At 38.8% G+C, this 21361-nt stretch overlaps 2 protein-coding genes across 5 annotated transcripts in view; one reads left to right on the top strand and one right to left on the bottom strand.

The window, feature by feature from the left end:
* Positions 1 to 782: 782 nt before the first annotated feature.
* MZT1 (mitotic spindle organizing protein 1) lies at positions 783 to 14557 on the bottom strand. The gene is made up of 3 exons (XM_020887830.2): positions 14396 to 14557; positions 8827 to 8972; positions 783 to 2584 (listed from the first exon to the last, which is right to left on the bottom strand). The coding sequence occupies exons 1-3, from the start codon at positions 14466 to 14468 to the stop codon at positions 2561 to 2563; spliced, it is 243 nt and encodes an 80-aa protein (XP_020743489.1). The 5' UTR covers positions 14469 to 14557; the 3' UTR covers positions 783 to 2560.
* BORA (BORA aurora kinase A activator) overlaps positions 14091 to 21361 on the top strand; it is a 27137-nt gene continuing 19866 nt past the window's right edge. The window contains exons 1-4 of one of the 4 annotated variants that reach the window (XM_070471587.1): positions 14091 to 14369; positions 16179 to 16346; positions 18106 to 18212; positions 20335 to 20380. In XM_070471587.1, the coding sequence (XP_070327688.1) occupies positions 14232 to 14369; positions 16179 to 16346; positions 18106 to 18212; positions 20335 to 20380 (459 nt within the window). In that variant the 5' untranslated portion in view covers positions 14091 to 14231. Of the gene's footprint in view, positions 14370 to 14622; positions 14716 to 14794; positions 14885 to 16178; positions 16347 to 18105; positions 18213 to 20334; positions 20381 to 21361 lie in introns of those variants that run through there. The other 3 variants (XM_020887826.2, XM_070471590.1, XM_070471589.1) reach the window with 3 other exon arrangements.

Below are 21361 nucleotides of genomic sequence, written 5' to 3'. Positions count from 1 at the left end.
GTGTCAGTGTGTGTCCGGACGGGATAGCTATCAGCTCGGGTGAGTCCTCACCCTGAAGACCCATGTTCAACTTACCCACCTCTTTCAAGGCCCTTACCCTAAATATAATCACACTCTAAGAGTAACCGGAGGTTACTGTTTCAACATCGCATTTAGGGAAACACAATTCAGCCCAAAGTTTCCTAACAGATCCCAACTGTCACTTAAACCATGACTAAAAAGATTTGGGCTCTATTGTTGAGGAAGGTGTTAAAGTGAATATTCTTAATGTCACTGAACTGTACAAATGGTTAAAATGCGAAGTTTTATGTTGTGTACATTGTACTACAACAAAAAATGTGGCCAGTGTGAGACAGTAAACTTTTAATTAGTTTAAATATGTTTAAAAAACATACAGTATGTTTGAAATATGTAAGTTTCATATTGTCCACTATGGAAAGCTCTTATTTTAAATACAGAAAAACATAATCTTACCTTGTTCAAACATCAACTTTGTTTTTAAGCCTGGGTAATGTTACAGCTATCGCCTTTTACTACCAGGGGAAAAGTATTTCATTTTACTACCTCAAGCCTAATTTTAAACTGTAAATTATAAACTATAAACCCTACCTTTAAACAGTCTTCAACTACACATAACTAAAAAGCATTCTGTCCCTGGGATTCTCCAGGCAAAGAATCCTAGAGTGGGTTGCCATGTCCTTCTCCAAAAAAGCATCTAAATATTTACCAAATACTTATAGAAACACAAGTTGATTTCACAGAGACATACTTTAAATCAGAAGTACAGGCTGATATCACCAAAATGGTTTTATTTCGGACACTGACAACATGCGCAACAATGCAACTGTATCATTACTTTGTTTGGTTTCCTTAAGCATTACTTAAGTATGCATTAAAAATACGTTTACATTTAAGAAATGTAACACATTAAAGTCCTCTGTAAACAGAACTCCTTCTCAATATATTTTCCTGCTTTGTTTCATACATAAATAACATAATCTCTAAGTTATAAATAAAACTATTAACTCTTATGACCTAAAAGTATATACAAATTTTGGAGCCTGACAAGAGTGTTTTCTTTCTGATTTTATATAAGTAACAACATGCAGTGTCTGCAATGTTTTTTAATCATATAGATGACTTATAATCAAAACCTTTATTGTCTCCCAACCTGTTCTCCCTGTAACAGACGTTCAGTGTACTTGGTAAAGATGCCACCATTCAAAAGTCAACGTAGTCAAAAGACTAGATTTTAAAAATAGAACAGAAGGTTGCCATTAAATATTATTAAGCCTTATTAAAATCACTTTAGTTTGTCTGAAGAACAAAATATGCTACCAAAGAGTATATGCTTGTACTATCATTTAACTGGAAAGCTAACACAATCTTAAAAAATCAGATTAAATTTGTAGTAGTCTTGGGAAAAAATAGTTCATGGAAATTCTGTTAGAGGAACAGAAACCATATTATCCTAAGTTTTCTAAACTTTATTTTGAACCATTACTTCAATTAGTTAAAACTTACAGGGTAAAAATAATGACACACAAAAATGATCTTAGAAAGGCATATTCAGAATTCCTGATGCAGAAAACATGATTATTTAGTTTTTGTTTAATGACTGGAAATCTTTATTCCTTCAGAAAATAGTAACATTATTTATTGAATGTCACCACCTGTTTGCTGATTTACTAGATAACCACTCAAGGTATTTTATTAAGTAAGCACTCAAATTATTTTTATTTAACAAAAGTAAAAAGACTTTTCATGTTGGAATTGTTTCATTATGAATTAAAAACTTAGAAAAACATTCTCAATTAATATCTTCCCTAAATTTAAATGAATCAAATGACAAATACTAAGCTAAGCACTGTCATTACCTTTAAAATTTCAGTTTTCTAAAAGTTTTACTCTTCAGTCAATATTAATATGATCTGGATAACACTACTAACTGCCACTCAAACTTGATGTTTAAAAAAAGAAATATTCTTTGTTAAAGAGCAGATTAACAACACGTTTTCCATGTTCTTATAAAAAAATAAATTCTGATATGCATAATGAATCTAAATCAAAAATCCACACATGGTAGCGGAAGTTCTGTCAACTTTCAGCTTAATACAACATAAATCCAGTTATTTTGCATAAACAATTCAAAATTTAAGTTTATAATGGAAATGTCAACAAGTCTTAACTACAACATTACTGCTGATGGGTTCCACTATAGTTCACCCAGGCACAGCAGATGTGCACATCTGATAGACAGACTGCTTAGAAAATTAAAGCTATCAGAGCTATAAATTAGGAATACATAAATATGAACACAGCAATGCCAAAGCATTAGAGCGGTTAAAGAAGAAAAAAAAAGATGTGATGTAAACACAACTGATAGTTTTCTCTGTAAGCCACTTTCCACTGATTTATAAAGCTATGGATTTATAATTCTTTTAAAAAGGACGTTTCCACATTGCTACATGCAGTGATTTCATCGTATGTTCCTGACTACAATGCAACCTTCAATCTTCTTACACAGCTTGACATAGCCCATCAGGATTTCTTCAGAAAGTCAGCTTGTCATATTTTCAGCAGCCTAGAACAAAAAGTATGATTCAGTATAACAAAGTCATAGCGGGGTGGGGGGAAACACCATGGAAATACATTTGTCAATATTGTACTGTCATTAACAAACAACTCTTCCCCCACATACAGCAAAGCACTTTTATCAGGATGATGCAGTAGTTTTCACTTTTTGCAGTACATTATTAGAACTACCATTTGGACTGATTGCTAGGCTAACAGTAGAAAATTATTGTGTTTGTGCTGAGTCACTAAGTTGTGTCCAAATTTTTGTGACCCCGTGGACTGCAGCCCGCCAAGCTCCTCTGTCCATGGAATTTTCCGGCAAGAGTACTGGAGTGGGTTGCCATTTCCCACTCCAGGTTATCTTCTCAACCCAGGGATTGAACCCATGTCTCTTGAGTCTCCTGCATTGGCAGGTGAAGTTTTTTACCACTGCACCATGTGGGAAGTCCAAATTGCTATATAATCTTAAATAACAGTTAATGTAAAAATATAGCAAGCACTACTTGAAAAATTAACTTATAGAAGTCCTCATCCACAGTCTTTATTAGTTTGTTTCTATATGTTTCGTTACAGTGTGAAAAGGGAATTAAGAACGAAAAAGACCTTTCTGTTATGCTGTAATGCAAAGGAATAAAAAAGGCAAAAGAGGAATAATGAATACGTGGCTAATACAGCTTTACCGAAACCACCATCCGTTACCCTTTCCCTGATTATTCTGTAGAAATTTCCAGACACCATTATCATTCATCAGAAATTATTTTATATGCATTTCTAAAAGATAGGATTTAAACAAGTAATTTCTCAAGGCCAAATGTGGAAATGTTGAATTTAAATAAGTTTAATCTTAGAAGTACATGGTAAACTCAATTCATTTATATTTCAACCTCCTAATTAAAACTTGTTTTTTAATATTCAGTCTAAGTTCAGAGGTCCTTCAAGGAAATTCCTTAAGATACTGGGAAAGTTGTAGATAACTAAATATGAAACATTCTTGTCAACAGAACTTGCCCTGTTTTTCTATATAGCTGGTTGTTCATCTTTCTCTTCCTGGGTTTCCTATTCACAAGAATTAGGACCTAGTTTGAACAAAAACTGCCCCTTTTTCAAAAAAGCTTCTTACTTCTTTCCACCCTTATAGGTTCTTACGACGCTTTAAGTAGTCTTCTCCCTGCTCCGATTTTCATACTAATTTTAGAGCTTCCTCTCCCAAGATACAATGCAACATGTCTTTTCATTTGAATTAGGCAAGCCGTCAACCTTGTGGAGCATTAATGTTAAATGTGTGCGGAACTACTTTGCAGTTGAAAGGAAGACAGCAATCCTAAAAACTCATACAGTTTCCAGACAGTCATTAAAAGACTCCAAAAGTGCATATACAGTGGTCCTGGGGAAAACCCACATTAGAGGTCTTCTCTCCAGACTTCCCATTGCCCAAGTTTATTCCCTCCGTTGTGAGGATGGGTGGGACACGGGACTTACTTCGTCCCTCATTTCTCTGCCAACTAGAGATTCTACAGCGCCAACGTCCTCATGCTGCAGTGAGGAGATACATCACATACTCTAAGATATCAGTGATAGTACAAGACGGCTTCAAAAGAAAACACAAGGCTTGGTGGGTCTGAAGTCACCGATGGTGTGTAATTCAAGGCACCAATGGCAAGAAAGTAGAAAATATGGGAAAATGAGGTTTGCCCACAATTTCTGAAATCACAATCTATAAATGACTGCCAACACATAAATACTAGCATTGAGGAGACAACACAAAAATTCAGTGTTGATAAAAGTAACATTCATAAAAATAAAGTCTATTTTTAAAAGAAACACACGTGATTAACAATTCTATTTATGCTGTGGCAAATAAACACAAGGCAATCTGTCTATCACTGTTAAGAAATTTATCTATCTGGGTGACACACAACTAGCTGCTTTGACTATAATATACACACACAGACATGGATACATACAAAATACAACACCTATACACAAATCTAAAAGATTTGAAAGAGAAAAACAAAATAATTAGTAAAATTATTATAATTTTCTTCATATTGAAGAACAGAAGAAAAAACTACGTTTCAGAGCAACAATTCCTTGCAACATTTCATCACATCCTTGATTTATATTGTACATGGTCTAAAAGAGAGATGAGTACCATACAATTAAATTCTAATCACTAGGATGTCTAGGTAAAGATAATAAATGCAGCAAGAAGAGTTTCTCCTTACTCTATTTATCACACTAAGAGAAATAAACAAACAATATGAGGAAAAAAATTCACAAGCAGCAACCACACAAAAGAGAGAACCTATGCATATTAAGGCACTAAGGCTGGGGCAGGGTAAGGTGGTCAAGAGAAGACAGGTGTGGCTGAGTGCAGTTCTGAACCAACCAGCTCCCAACCCAGACCCAGCAGGAGCAGTTAGGAGAGAACAGACTTTGCTCTGGAGAGAATCAACCTGAGGAAGTTTATTCATTTTTAATTCAATGAGATTAACTATATATTTTGTTTTCAAAGTAGCATGAGACCAGCTAGGATGATGTTAACCAAATATTATCAGTGGTTATCTACTGGTGATCTTGAATGATTTTTGCTTCCTTCTTTGTATTTTCTGATCTAAATATTTAAAAATTACCAACATGTATTACTTTTATACAACTTAAATAGATTTCAAACATTACTTTCAAGAAAAAGTTCTAATGAATATTTCTTCTCTATTGTAAACTTTTCACGATCTCTTCCCCTACCTAGTTTTAGAAAGAGTCTGGTATACCAATTTTAGATGAAGGGAGAAATGTGTTTTAAGAGGCTTTGTGTGTGTATGAGACTTATTTTCCATTCAAATGGGCAATACTTTCTGATTTTTGTTCAACTTAACTGTAGTAAGTCCCCTACATGCAAATGAGTTCTTTACTGAGAGTGTCCAATTTGTTCATAAGTCCCACAAAGTTAGCCTAGGTACCCAACTGACACAATATAGTACTGTACTATAGGTTTATAATAGTATTATTATAACTGTCTAACTGTATTTTAGGTTTATAATACTTTTTACACAAATAATACATAAAAAACAAACAAAAAATAAAGAAGCATTTGAATCTAACAGTGCAGCACCTTGGAAAGTACAGGACAGTGGCTGGCACATAGGGAATGGCATCGAGTGAACAGGCAAGAAGAGTTACTTATGGTGAGGGAGAGGATGTGGGAGATGGTATAGCTGAAGGATGGTTGGCAACAGAAGGCAGAGGGCAAGCTGCAATTTCATTAACACTTGACGTTCACAACTTGAAAGTTTGCTGTGTAGCGGAGTTACTGCATTGACTTTGCCTTCAGAGTTCATTATAATCCACTGAATGTGGAAAAACCGGTACGTCAAAGCTTAAAAAGTTGTGTTAAACAGGCACTTCTGAATCTCCTAATACCTTGATTAGTATTCTAAGAAGCTATGTTGTCTGCCCCCTACTTTTCCAGCTAGGCTACTTGTCTCCACTTCCTTCACATCAGTCAATCTGTGTTAATACAAAAATTTCTTGCTCTTCTGCCTCCCTATTCCCTTTCAAACTTCAGCATAGCTCAATAAACATTTTTGTGGTTGTGGAAGATGTATATTAAATAAATCCTCTTCCACTGAAATTTCAGAAATTTACTAATAAAAGGCTATGATACCTCTTATTTTATGAGACAGTATTAAGCCAGGGAAGGTACTTGGGCTCCAATCCACTGGCTTGGTTTTAATCATTTCATGCTTTTCAAATAGCAGGCTCAGATATTTTTTAGAACTTACTGTAGGCAGAAACTTAGCAGGTAACAACTCTGACATCAGAGGGTCTGAGCTCAAATCCTAGCTCAACCACTTAACTGTAAGCCTGGGGAGAAGTAAGTTAGCTACCACAGCTTCCGTTTCCTTAGGGGTAAACTATTACTAGTAGTCGTAGTAAACATCCTTGCATTGACTATAAAGGAAACAATGCAGGGAGAGTTTAGCAAAAGTAGAGTAAACACTAGCTATTCTTACTGTATTATGTAGTTATTTTTCTTTCTCTCATATGAAAGCAACAGTTGTTGAGTTAAAGAAAGAAACAGAAGCTGCTGGACAACACAGGGAGCTCAGCTTGGTGCTCTGTGATGGGGTGGGAGGTCTGAGAGGGAGGGGACTTGTGTACATTTGTGGCTGATTCGTTTGTATGGCAGAGGCCTCAGTTCAGTCGCTCAGTTGTGTCCAACTCTGCGACCTCATGAACCACAGCACGCCAGGCCTCCCTGTCCATCACCAACTCCTGGAGTCCACCCAAACCCATGTCCATTGAGTCGGTGATGCCATCCAACCAGCCTACACAACTGTAAACTGTGTTTACAACACAATGGTAAAGCAATTATCCTCCAATTAAAAATACATTTTAAAAAAGAAACAGAAAATTGAACAGTTTTCATAATTACTTAAAAATTCTGATTAGAAGCCTTACATCTATATCTGACAAAAGTTCATTTCCAAAATATTTAAACAAAGACTACCCACAAAGAAGAAAAGGACCGATAACCCAGAAAAATGGGCAAGCTACATGAAAAGACATTTCACAAAAGAAAATGGCCAAAAAAATTAAAGAAAAGAAATTCATTTGATCTCACTGGTACTCATAGAAATGCTCATACACAAGAAGAAATCCAAACACAGCTACCAGAATGACTAAAATTAAAGACACTGACAATAATAAATATAGACAAAGATGAGATGCAAGGGAAATTCATTTGCTGCTGGTGGGAATACAAATTCATATAACCACTGTAGTCAAGTCTGGCCTTAATTCTTCACGTTGAAGATATACATAAGCTATGATTCAGCAATTCTAGTTCTAGATACACACTCAACAGAAATGGCCATATACATGTATCAGAAGACACAGACAACTAAGCTCAGAGCAGCATGTTCATGATAGCTCTGGACAGGGAGCAACCTAATATCCATTCATAGTAGGAAGGATAAATAAAAAATACTATATTTGTATAATGAAACATGATTATTACAGTGAAAAGGAATGCACTACAGCTACATACAACAGAAATGAACCTCACAAAAATAATGACAAATGAAAAAACTCAGTGGAAAAAAGAAACTGCTGTAAAATCTCACTTAGCAAGTTAAAAATTTTTTTACAAAATTAAACTGGTGTTTAGTGATCCATGCTTAGTCAGTGAAAATGTTAAAGTCTCTATCATAAAAATTAGGACAGTAGTTATTGGAATGGGGAGCAGGAAAGAGAGGTTAGTGACAGGGGAGCATAAGGGAACTTCTAGAGAGCTGACAATGAGAACTGTACAGATGCTCTATTTATGATACAGTTCTGCTCTGTAAATGTCCTTGTTTACCTTTTGGTGTTATAGGTAAATGGCATGTCTCCTCAAAGGAAAGACAAAAGGGTAGACAAAAGACAAAAGCCACCTTCTGGTGGCTGCCAACAATCCTCGGCCTTCTTTGTCCTGTAAACGCCATCACTCCAATCTCTGCCTCTGTCATCACACAGCATCCCCTCTGTGTCCTGACATGGTACATGCTTTGTGTATCGGTGTCCAAATTTCCCTTGTCTTTATAAGGACATTGGTCACTAACCCATTATGATCTCATGTCCATTTGATTATACCTACAGATACACTGGAGAAGGTAATGGCAACCCACTACATTTTTTTTTTTTCCCCATTTATTTTTATTAGTTGGAGGCTAATGACTTTACAACATTGCAGTGGTTTTTGTCATACATTGAAATGAATTAGCCATGGATTAGTAAATTTGATTATACCTACAGTTACACTGGAGAAGGTAATGGCAACCCACTACATATTTTTGCCAGGAGAATCCCATGGACGGAGCAGCCTGGTGGGCTACAGTCCACGGGGTTGCAAAGCATCGGACACGACTGAGCGACTTCACTTTCACAGATACACTATTTCCAAACATGGTATATTCACAGGTACTGCACACTTAAGCATATCTTTTTTGGGGGAGTAGAAACAATATCACCACAACAAAAGCAGAATTCTAAACATAATCAGAGACTTCTACAAAAAGATAACACAGTTCAGATAGAGAATTCTGTGATCTGAACAAACACTACTGAGATCCTGGTCTTCAGAATTCCTCCTGATGATGACAGATGTTAGTTTAACCTTGTTTAGAATCATTCACATAAAATTTCAGCATTAATTTTTTCTAAACAAAAGCATCTTCATTCAGAGTGAGTGAACATATGCATCTCTACCTTTAAGGCTTCTGTGGCCTTGCGAAGTTCCTTAATAACTGATGATAAAGCTTCTGGGTTAATTCCTTGTTCACAAAGCCGCACACATATAGACAGAGTTTCCATATCTAATCCAGTATTCAAAATTCTTGAAATCTCAAGTAGGACTAGAAAAAGACAAGAAAATGTTAAGAATAAAATCTTGTAACACTTAAAAAATGCACATGAATACTTCCATTTTTAATTCATATAATAGTGCGTAACGCCAAAGAACAGCACAACATTCCTAGATTTGAAAACTGGTATGTAATACTAGAAAACCAGCATATAATACTGCCCTTACTTAGCTCTACAAACTTACAAATAAATTTATAACCTCCCTCCACATAACTTTTCTATACCTTGGTTTATATTCTACCACTCATTTAGTATCTATCTAAAATTTACATATCATAGTCAAGATTATTCTGAACATTTTCCCACTTGTTAGCATTCTCTTACAATGTAATTTAATCATTCATTTTAATATTCCATTTTAAGGAAATAACATACACTACTTAACTGCTCTGCTATTTTATGTGGGTCTCATGTTTCCCTGATGAAAATAATACTGTGACAAATATCTGTACATAGGAACTTAATTTTATCAGAATAAATTCCTAGAAGTGGAACTACTTAGTAATATACCATTTGGATTTTGATATAAACTATATGAAAATGACACTTTATTTGGGGATGAATGGACAAATGAACAATACTAAGCCATCCTTCAATTTCAGTCTAAGTCCTTCTGAAAACTTTCATAATATTCATGATTTTTGTGATATGGGCCCGTTCCACTTTTTCATACTTTACATTTATTTTCATCTCGAGAAGTTCAATTTGTTTAAAAAAACCTTTCTTCCATTCCTCTATTTAACCTTCTGAACAGATGAAGACCGTTCTAACGTTTTCACCTGCTAATCCTAACATCTCTATCAACTGTGGGTCAGTTTTAACAGGTTAAAATTTATCCTCATTGGTCACATTGTTCTGTTTTGCACACCTAATAATTTCTGAATGGATGCCAGACATAGTGAATTTTACTGTGCTGGGTGTTTGACAGTTTTGTATTCCCATACATATTCTCAAGCTTTGTAATGAGATACAGTTATCCAGAAACAGTTTGATACTTTGGTGTCTTTTTGGGGTACTTTCCTTGCATACCGATCAATGCCGTGCTGAATACCTGAGGGAGATCACTCCATGGACCTCCAGAATTCTCTCTAGGTGCAGGCTCTTTCCTCTCAGGTACTCTGTCTTGAAAACTCTGCCTGCCTTGGTCTCCCTGAACCCTAAACTAGTGCTCAACTCCAGGTGTCTGCTGGGTTTTGCCTGAGTTACTCTCATCCTGCCACTGCACTGCAGCCTTGAAGGCAAAATCTTTAAAAAAAAAAAAAAGAATATCTGATCTTGTCACATTCCTGTTTTAAATGCAGTAGCTTCCCAGAGTTCTCACGTCTTCAATAGGACCTTAGTATATTCTCATGTCTGCCTCATCTCATACTTCACAACCATCTATCCCCCTTAATTACACTGTCTTTACATGAGCCTTTCAGTCTCATTTACCAAGTTCTTCCCAGTGTAAGTTAAGACCTGGGGAGGAGGAGTCCAGATAAGTTACTGCAATTATGGAGAGACTGGTAGGTGGCATGGACAGGAGAGATTAATACAAATGGTCAAATCTGAGATGAGTGAAGAACTGAAGAAGCTTAGTGAAGGAGGGAAGTAGGGGAGGCCTCACATTAGTAAGGGGATTGATGGCGGGAGCACGGGCTATATGTTTGCTTCACTGACACTGCCTTGCACACTGTGGACTCTCTTCGCTCCTTTTGCTAGTTTACAACTTGATACAAGTCAACTGTGGATTGAAAATATTTGGGAAAAAAAATTCCAGAAAGTTCGCAAAAGCAAAACTTGAGTTTTGCGTGTATGCGCAGGCAACCATTAACGTAGCATTCACATTTATTAGGAATTATAAATAACCAAAAGATGATTTAAAGTATACAAGAGGATGCTGCTGCTCTTCAGTCGCCCAGTTGTGTCCGACTCTCTGCGACACCATGGACCGCAGCCTGCCAGGCTCCTGTCCATGGGGTTTCCTAAGCAACAATACTGGAGCAGGCTACCACTTCTTTCTCCAGGTGATCTTCCCGACCCAGGGATCAAACCCGAGTCTCTGGCTTGGCAGGCAGATTCTTTACCACTGAGTCAGCTGGGAAGCCCCTATACAAGAGGATGAATGTAGGTTATATGCAAACACTTAGCCATTTCATATGACAGACTTGAGCATCCAGATTGTGATATGGGTGGGTGGGTGAGGGTGTCTTGAACCCAATTTCCCTGCAAATACTGAGGAACAACTGTATCACATTGAAGCCTCTAGTAGGGAAGAAGTAAATTTTAATCACCATTGCCAAAAACGTAATTTGTTATTACTGTCGCTAAGGCTAAGTCATGTTTTACTCTTTTGTAACCCCACGGACTGTAGCCTGTCAGGCTCCTCTGTCCATGGGATTTCTTAGGCAAGAGTACTGGAGTGGGTTGCCATTTCCTTCTCCAGGGATCGAACCCATGTTTCCTGCATTGGCAGGCAGATTCTTTACCACTGAGCCACCAGGGAAGCCCCTTATCCAACAGACCCTATACTAAATCTGGCCAGGATCAATCAGGTTTCTTTCAGTGATCTGTGCAGATAATAACAAAGTCCAGCACTTCCTCCCGTCTAAAGTATCTTTATCAAAACGCTTTCATTTTCACAATAAAATTACAAGTGTTCATAGCTCAGTTTTATAATCCTTGCAAATCATCTGACATTAATTAAAAGACGAAATCACTTAGCTGACTCTAATTCTGATGGGAGGGAGGGAGGAAAAGGATGAGGAGAAATATACTAGATCTTGAAGCAGCACTGTCAGACTCAAAAAGTTTTGAACACTTCAGTTTGGGTCTCATGGATAGATTCAAATACATGGAAACTCCACAATAACAGAATTTCAAAAAACACTGGTGCTTATGTAGGTCAGCCCAGCCCCTTGGGCAAATTAAAGTTCTATTTCTGGCAGTGAGAGTGGAGAGAGGTGGGATTATTAAAGGACTGCATTGAGGACTTTTTTCAGTTGAATATGTGGTCAGTTCTTAACAGTGCAAGTGTCACTGTTTCCCTTTGTGCCTCAATCATTATAGACAGCCTGGAAAATATTTTCATTAACTTTGCAAAACTTCACATTTTCACTGACTGTTTTGGATTCAATTATGATTCAAGAGATGCCAGTTTGATCCCTGGATTGGGAAGATCCCTGGAGGAGGAAATGGCAACCCACTTCATTATTCTTGTCTGGGAAATCTCACGGATAGAGAAGTCTGGAAGGCTACAGTCCATGGAACGGCAAAGAGTCGGACACGCCTGAGTGACGGAGCATGCATGCATGGCATGATAGCAGTGGACACGACAGGACCTAACTGCCACATTTAACAGATGTTGATACACTGCCAACCTGGGGCCTTCCTTTTTACCTTCTGATTTGGGGACCCACTGTGTATGGAAGAGCAGTGTTCTCTACTTTGCACACTCTCTCCTCCAGTGTTGGTTGAGAAAAAATAATCTGGTCTTTCCTCACTTTTTCATATCCTAACACTATAATCTTCAATGCTCTCAGTGAAAACCTTGATGATGCAGCCAATAAAAACGATCAGTTCTCATTTCTGTACGAGCAGTTTCATCAGAGAGAAAATGCGGGCTTTCTATTCAAATGTAATCCTGTGCCCATATAATAAGGAACAAACAGTTAATATAAGAAAACTGACTGCAAGTCAGGACTCAAATAAACTTCACACTGTTCAGAAACCACACTGGTTTCCAAGCAAAGATGTAAGACAATAACGGTGTACACTAGTTTCTAAGTGCACAAATCCACTTACAAAATAAAATAAGCTCTGCTATTTCAAGAAGGATGGGAAAATAGGATGAATATGGTATTAACAAAATTCCATTTTTCAGAAAAAGAGAAAAGCAGATACTGAGTAAAAAATTAGATGCAAAGGCTCTATTAATAAAAAAAAAAAAAAAAGCTTTTAAAAGCGGAGCAGCAGAGAGTGCAAAGAAAGTCATAAGCCTTATCACAAGTCCCCATAAAGAAGGGGCTCTAACAGGAAGTGGAGCCTACAGTGAAGGAGCCACAGATAGGACATGAAGGCTGACAGTGCTTGAGAATTTCATGGTTTGAGAGACAGCAGTTCATGTGGGTATCCCTTGGAAAACGCAAAATGCAAAATTTAACATCTATCAAACACACATATACAGATGCAGGCAAATAAAATGGGGACAGCAAAAGGGATCGTGGAATGATGTTTATACACGAAAACAGTGCAGGAACTACCTGTTAATGGTCACCTTCGAGATGCCTTTATCAGGTGATCTTATTTAAATATTCACAATAATCCTAGGAGGTAGCATGTGGCTTCCCTGGTGGCTCAGACGGTAAAGAATCTGCCTGCAATGCAGGAGACCCGGGTTCGATCCCTGGTTGAGAAGATACCCTGGTAGAAGGCCTGGCAACCCAACCCACTCCAGTATTCCTGAGTTAAGAATCCCATGGACAGATAAACCTGGCGGGCTACAATCCATGGGGTCGCAAAGAGTCGGACATAACTGAAGCGACTTAGCACTCACGCAGCATGAGGTAGCAACCTTGTTTTATGGGGGTTAAAAAAAAAAAAAGCAGTCTCAAAGATGTTTAAATGACTTGTCCAAGCCTACACCAGGGCTATAAAGTGTCAGAGCCGGCAATAGAAAGGAGGGAGAGGATAACTCCAAGACACTTTTTCCCCCTATTACTTGCGGGCAGTTTTTACCTGCTGCAAAACAGGTAAATACGCCCACGGTCTCCGGACACCGGCATCACCGGCTCCAGGACTAAACGGGGGCAACTCTGATTAAAGCACATGTTCCTTCACGGGGTAGGTATTTTACACGCTCCTGCAGCAGCGCAAGGTACAAGGAGGGATGGAGCGGTGACCGAACATCGGAAACCACTGTCCACAAGAGACTCAGTCTGGGGCGCTTCGGAGGCGATCCCCTCACTGGATTCGGCGCGCGGGGTGGGCGGGGCGCGCGAGACCAGCGCAGGAGAAAGGATGCGGGGAACCCGCGCGGAGGGAGCGTGGTGCAGGGACCAGCCGTGACTTGAGCTCGCGCGAGAAAGGTCGCGGGGACTGGGCGCGGGAGAGGGTGCGAGATGAGCACTCCGGAGAAAGCACTCGAGGCGGGAAACGGGCGGCGCGCAGGGTCCGGTGCTGGAGGGACCAGACGCGCGCCGGGCTGACGTGTGGCCGCAACGCCGTGCGCGCGACAAACTAAGCAGGAACGGAGAGACGACTCTCAAAGGATGGAGCCATCAGCTCTGGGGCCCTGGAGGGTCCCTTGGGAGGATGTCCAAAGATGCCGATCGGGGCAGGAAGTGGACCTGAAGTCCTCGTGGGCCCAGCCCCGCCCCAGGGCCTTGGCTCTGGGGAACAGAGGCCAGGTAAAGGGGGCGAAACGGGCACTCACTGTCCATGGTCTCCCTCACCGCATTCAGATTCGCTGCCGCTGCCGCCGACCCGGCGCCACTGCTGCTAGCCATGGCGGAGGCCGAAGGAGGCGGGCGAAGGGCCTGACCCGGAACTGGAGCGCCTTCCTTTCTCCTGGGCAATCACACCGCGCGTTCCCGGCTCACGCCGGGCAGGCTCCGCCCCTCGCGCTGATCGCCAGCGTGAGGCTACGTTGATTTGAATTTGGAGCCGCGATACTCGGGGCGGAACGCGAAGCGAGGAGTTGCCATTCGAATTTACTACGCGGCCTTGCGGAGATTGGCTGGTTCGCGGACAGCGGTAAGACGCGATTGGCCAGTCGCGTACAAGGCCCGTGCCCTGGTTGGCCTGAGACAGCGCGGAAGCGGGGAGTTAAAGAGTCTGTGCCTGTCGTGGGAGCTTACCCGGCACCGTCGGGAGCGCCCTGGAGCCGCTTTAGGGGGGGCTTCCTTTTTATACACACAACTAGGTATGTTCTTTGTGGTTCCTGGCCTTTCCTCCTGTCTCGAGTTGGAGAACTCCCTTTGCCCTGCTCTGGACCAGCTGCACGCTCGCCTCGGGATGAATGAGAGCTGCCGGGGAGTGGGTGCGGAAGAGGGGGGCCCAGGAAAAGAGTGATCGAGTAGGGATGGGAATGACACCGGCGTCAGTGTCCTCCTTTGCCCGTCACCCGAGGAAGCTTGCTACACATAGCCTTCCGTGGAGTGGGTTCTTTTTTCTAGTTGTACCCCCCCCCCCCCAACGGGAAATAATGTAGTCTCGCTTCCATCGTGGGAGGGTGGGGGGGTCTTAGTCTTTGGCTAAGGGTATTTGAGAAGAGGCAACCCAAAGCGGTTAATTTCGTACCCCTAATCAGTCATTTCTTTTCTCATGGGGGCTAAAGTGCAAGACAGGCACCTGTGCACAAAGAGACCAGAGATTTCCTCCTCTCTTATTTGCTGCTGTTGTTCAGTCGCTCAGGCTTGTCCGATCCTTTGGGACCCCCGTGGATTGCAGCACGTCAGGCTTCCCTGTCTTTCATCATCTCTGGGGTTTACTCAAACTCCTGTCCATTGAGTTGGTGATGCTGTAAATAACTGTTTAGTAACTGCAGTTTGTTGGGTAATTGCTGGGCTGTTGGAATTATGTACAAAGTGTTTGTTTACAGACTTGAGATAATGAATAAAAAGCTGTAGGTCTACTGTTCTTTAGCAGGAAAAGGTTTTGTGCCTATTAGAACGTTTAGTTGTCCCGAAGGGGGACCTCAACTCATTCACATTCGGTTGAGTGCTACTTAAAAACCAGTTGACTTCTCTGAGCTTGTTAATTCTCCTGCAAAATTCTGTCACTAATACTTTACCCTTCTAGCTTTCAAGATTATTTAGAGCATCACACTTGTGTAAACTACAAAAAAGCCCCAGGAGCTTAGGTTTTGAGTTAATTCTTCTTGTAACATGTATGTTTGGTAATGGGGCTTTCTCTGGTGATTCAGTAGTAAAGAATCCGCCTACCAATGGCAAGAGTCGTGCATTCGATCCCTAGATGGGGGAGATCCCTAGATGGGAGAGATTCCCTGGAGAAGGAAATTCCCACTTCAGCATACTTGCCTGGGAAATCCCATGAACAGAGGAGCCTGGTGGGCTGTACTCCATGGGATCGCAAAAAAGTCGGACTCCACTTGGAGACTAAACAACCACCACCTTTGTTGAATACATTTTAGTTGTCAAAATGAATGTCTGTGGAACTTTGTACTTTTATTATATATACTTATGATTTCTTTTTAGTTTTTCCTCTGTGCTATGGGAGATGTCAAAGAATCAAAAATGCAAATAACACCTGAAACTCCAGGAAGGATTCCTGTTTTAAATCCTTTTGAAAGTCCTGGTGATTATTCTAATCTCCATGAACAAACTGTCTCCAGTCCTTCTGTTTTTAAATCGACAAAATTACCAGTAAGTTAGTCTCGACTACTTTTTCTAAATAACTTTAAATGTCAATCTTTCTTTACAAGTGGTAAACTGGAGTGCACTTTTAAATTCTAATGGTTATTGGCTATTATAATATAGTGACTGGGCTAAAAATGACTTAGCTAGTTATACTAATATTATATATACTAGCTATACTAATATATACAAGCTATACTGATATTCTTTTGGATTTTTGCCACCCATTCTTAGCTTTCAACTTGCTTTTTTTTAGTTAGCATTTCTTTTTTATTCATTAGTTAGCATGTTTCTCACAGCCGTGGGTGCCGCTTATGTTGATGGTCTAAGGACTAATACCGTAATAGAGAAGAAACTATTTCGTCTAATTATTTTCAGGTATTCAGCAAATTTTGTTTGCATGCTATGTGTCAGGTACAGTTCTTGACTACAGGGTTACATCTTGAACAAGTCAGAGTCATAAAACACTAATTTTCAGAGAGCTTGTACTCTGTAGCAGGGGTCAGCAAGCTTTTTCTGTTAAGGGCCAGATAGTAAATATTTTAGGCTCTGCAGATCTTCTGGTTGCTGTTACAATTACTCACCTCTGCCTTGTATTATAGAAGCAGCCATTGGTAGTATGTTAACAGTAAATGTGGCTGTGTTGCAGTAAAGCTTTATTTATGGACACTGAAATTTGAATTTCATTTATAATCTTCACATGTGAAATGCTAATATTATTTTGGATTTTTTTGTCACCCATTCTTAGCTTGCAGATTGTTTGAAAAGAAGTCAACCTGTACTCTAATTAGATAGGCAAGACTAGACTGGCAACCTCAAGAGAGTATGTTATGTGCTATGACAGAAGGCTGATATGGAGGGGAATAGTCTCTTTAATAGATTAGGGAAGGCTTCCTCTCTTTAGCTTCTTTTTACTGTTATTGACTACGGTGGAGAAGTTCTTTTGAAGTCTGATCTTCTGACTTAGCAAATTATCTAGAAAACTGCAAACTGTGTCCTTTTGATGCTAGCTACACGTGCGTATCTACGTGAAGCTAGTTATGCACTAGAGGAAAGTTTTACAGTTATACACTTTATATTGAATCATTATGTGACCTCATGATTTTAAATTGAATGGTATTCAATTTTAGTTAATTTTAATAAAAATAACAAAATGACTGCAACTTAATCTTCAAAGCAAGAATGCATGATGGACATCTTGGATTTTTAAGTCTGATTTTTCAAAAATATATTCCAAATTTACAAATTAGAATTTGGTGTGCAAATTCTAATTGTAGAATTACAAAAATAAACTTTTGGTTTATTGGATAGTTGAATACAGAAAAGCAGCACTGGTTACCACTCATAATTATTTATTGCATATCTTATGAGCTTTTGCAAATATGAGCTCTTTGTAGTTAGGACTTTGTATAATTTCAATTCATTCCTGGTGAAAATAAAGGCTTTTGATAACTCTTAAGAGATTTTTAGTTTTATTTGGGTGTGTTGCATCACTGATGAGAGTTATTTGTGGAATTTCTATATCTTTAATATGATGCGATTTTTCTATTATTATGTAATTTCAGCAGTCACCCAGATGGAATGTCAAGTCAGTTGATTTAGTGTGATCTGCTTACCGTTTGCCTTTTAATTTAGTGGTAAAGTCAAATATCTGTAAGATATTTTTATATTATAACCGTTCACGTTGTTTTTGAAGCTGACATTTGAAGTTAGCATTTTGATGCACTGTTATATGCTTTTGCTCATAAGATCACTTTCTTTTGTTAAGACTCCAGGGGAATTTAGATGGTCTATTGATCAACTAGCTGTAATAAATCCTGTAGAAATAGACCCAGAGGACATTCATCGTCAAGCTTTATACCTAAGTCGTTCTCGGTAAGTTTTCCTTTCTTGCTCTTAAGTGTATAACATGTCTTATCGGTCCAAGGTAATGAATAATTCTTTTCCCTTTAATTTTAGAATTTAATCACCCAAAGATGTACACGTGTTGAGGTGCTCTTGCAAATATTCGTCTGGCTGTTGTACCCCTTCTTCTCTTGACTTGGTAGCTTGATGATGATCCCCTTGTAATTAATCCTCATCCAAAGTGCTCAAGAAAAGGACTAGAATGGGGATAGAGTGTAAATGGGTTTTACTTAATGCTGGATGATACCTTTGATAAGGAAAGTTAAAAGTATATCAAAAAGCAAATGTGTCACAAATGAGACGAATTTTTTGTGTTACACAAACCATATGTCTTATTTTGCCTCCTCTCTTCAGTATGTTGAAACGTGAACAGCCAAGAGAAATTTATTGAGCGCTGTAGGGGACCCCGAAGCAGTACAGGAGGTTATTCCTGCTTTCTAGACACAACAAGTTGTGAAACAACATGTGTGCTAGTAAACGAGGTGTCACCTGAGCAGGTTTATGAAAAGACTTGGTGTATTTCAGTAAATAGACCTTTAACATAGAAGAGGGGACAAGACCCTGATTTTAATTTAACTCATGTAATTCAGTAAATGGTTATGGTTTCTACCGAGGGTAGTGAGTATACCCTTGAAACATGTTGATTCATTCTTAGAAATAAGCATAGGCTTCCAGTGCCTCTTCCTCACTAACCCAAGTTCCCTATTTCAGAGCTTCCCACCTTTTTCATGCCATGCTATATATGAGAACTGCAAGTTCTCTAAAAATGAGAGCTGCAAGGTATCCTGGTGTAAACAAATGAGTCTGTCCACATTGGAGGTGAACAGTCCCGGAATCCCTTCCCTGCCTCACCCGCCAAGGGTCCATTCAGGGCACACCAGTCATAGTGAACAGTGTATGCGTTATGCTGGTGTTCTGTGGTGTACGGGTGAGAGCGCCCTGCCCTGTGTGACTTCTTAGACCCTTCTGTCATCTAACTCTACAATATTTGGCCAAAATGATTTTCACTGCTTCTAGCCATCACCTGAATATCCCAGGTTGTTGAAGTCCTCTGATGAAGCAGCAGTAGGTTTCTGAATTAAGTATTGCTAGATCAGAGCTTACTAATATTGTACGCTGTTTTTACGCACTGAGATCTCTGTGATGTCCACGATAAGAGGAAGAGTTAAAAGCTTCATAATGGCTGTTCAAATGGAGATATGTGGATTCTAACTTAGTCTATTTTCTCACAATTCCTTTATTTATAAATCCACTTGATTTTAATTTTTAATACATGTACATTATTATAAGCTTTGTTAAGGTACAAATTAGATAACAAAAATTTGGACAAAAAAAGGTGTCTTACGTAGTTATTCATGGTAGCAAATACTCTCTCTGGGAAAAGATTAGGGAAGTGGTCCTTCAAGGCTAACTGCTGAGTCCTTGACGAGTATATGCCTTGTCCTTGAGACCTGACAATATTAAATCTTACAAGTAATAAATTTGTGGTGCTATAATTGCATATTCTATCAAAGTGGGAAAAAAGAATTCGTTTGGACAAAGTTTTATATTTCAAATTTTATAGTGTTGATATTTAATCTCATAATTAATAATTTTGCCTATTTATTTAGAACTGTAAGGATGATAGTCTTTTTTTTCATTTATGTCAAACGTAAGAATTGATTCCAGAATTACAACTATGATAAGCTTGCTGTAATAGAAGAAAAGGAATTTGGACAGTTTTTAGATTTCTGTGGAATGACATACTTCTTAAATTGTGATTAAAGGGCACAGTTTATTCAAATTACTTTATTTCTGTTGTTAATAGTAATTTAAAAATTGTATCCATGTAAGCCTTTTACTAGAAAATATTCCATTCGAACTGTGAATGGAAAAGGCGGGGGCAGGGGGGGCAGGTAAGCCTAATAGCACAAGGCTGACTCTCCAAATACTGTCATTTACAAAATGTGATAAGATCCCAATTTTTCTTTTAAAATGAGCTTAACATTTGCCAGTTTCTAAGATGGAAGAAAACTATTTCTTTGAAAGGTTATTATTTTAAATGTTCAGTCTGCTGAAGTAATGGTATGGTTATTTTTCTATCTCTGCATAGAATAGATAAAGATGTGGAAGACAAAAGACAAAAAGCCATTGAAGAGGTAACTTGACACGATTATGATGGTGAAGCCAGTTGAGCATCAATTCTGCACGCACAGCACCTCTAAAAGAGGAGGAGTTCCTTCACATCCTTTCCTGTCTCAACTTCCCCAAGCCTGTCTGTTCCCAGTATCCCTCGGAGCTCCCCTAAGACTAGTGTTTTCGAGCTGATCCAGCGCCTTTCATTGTAATAATCGGTTTAATGCTTTTCTCCCCCAAGACTGAATTCTTTTCTGGTCAAAATTCATCTTTTCCTTCTCAGGACCTAGCATTGTTTGTCTTCTTGTGCCTTTGATGAACACTAACCATTGTTTCAAGTTGGAGTAGAGAAAGCTGGATATTTTCAAGCCTTGAAAATCTAGCCTGGTCTCAGGAATGGTTTTATCTTTTGTTCTTGTTAATTCTTTAGATTTTTAAGACATTGAATATATTTCATGAAATATAGTATACTGCTAAATAGAAAAAGTATATCACAAAGGTAGGGTTTTTTGTTTTTTTATAAAGCTAATAAACTAAACGTTTCACTTTTTGCTTTCCTTTTTTGCTAAAATTCTTTAGAATGTAAAGGTTGTCTGTCTTAGTTATTTTTCAGAAAGTCTTCAGGCCATGGCAGCGGTTTTTTGTCCTTTTTCCCCTTACTAGTCTTCCTCTGACCTCTTCTATTTGCTAGCTATGCTTGGTTCTTCTGCAGCCCAGAAGACTTGAGCTATGGCATGTTCAGAGATTCAGTGAGCCCCCACATTTCAGATATAGCCTGTTTCTTAGGAAACAGTTTCATAAGCTTTACTCCTGCTAAATATTACCTACTTGTTAATCTATCTAATAACTTCAACATTTTCATTCTAATCTAGTCACCTGATTCCTCCCTAGTTGAATATTCTTAGACTCTTCCCCATTTCCCAACATTTTGGGAAATATGCTTCCTCTTTCAAATTCTCAACTTAATTTTAAAGAGAAATTTAAGAAAAAACTTAAGAAAATTA

This window comes from Odocoileus virginianus, chromosome 8 (assembly GCF_023699985.2).
Source record: "Odocoileus virginianus isolate 20LAN1187 ecotype Illinois chromosome 8, Ovbor_1.2, whole genome shotgun sequence".
NCBI classification, from domain to species: domain Eukaryota; kingdom Metazoa; phylum Chordata; class Mammalia; order Artiodactyla; family Cervidae; genus Odocoileus; species Odocoileus virginianus.
The sequence above is the reverse complement of the archived record's forward strand: the minus strand, read 5'-3'. Positions and strand labels throughout refer to the sequence as shown.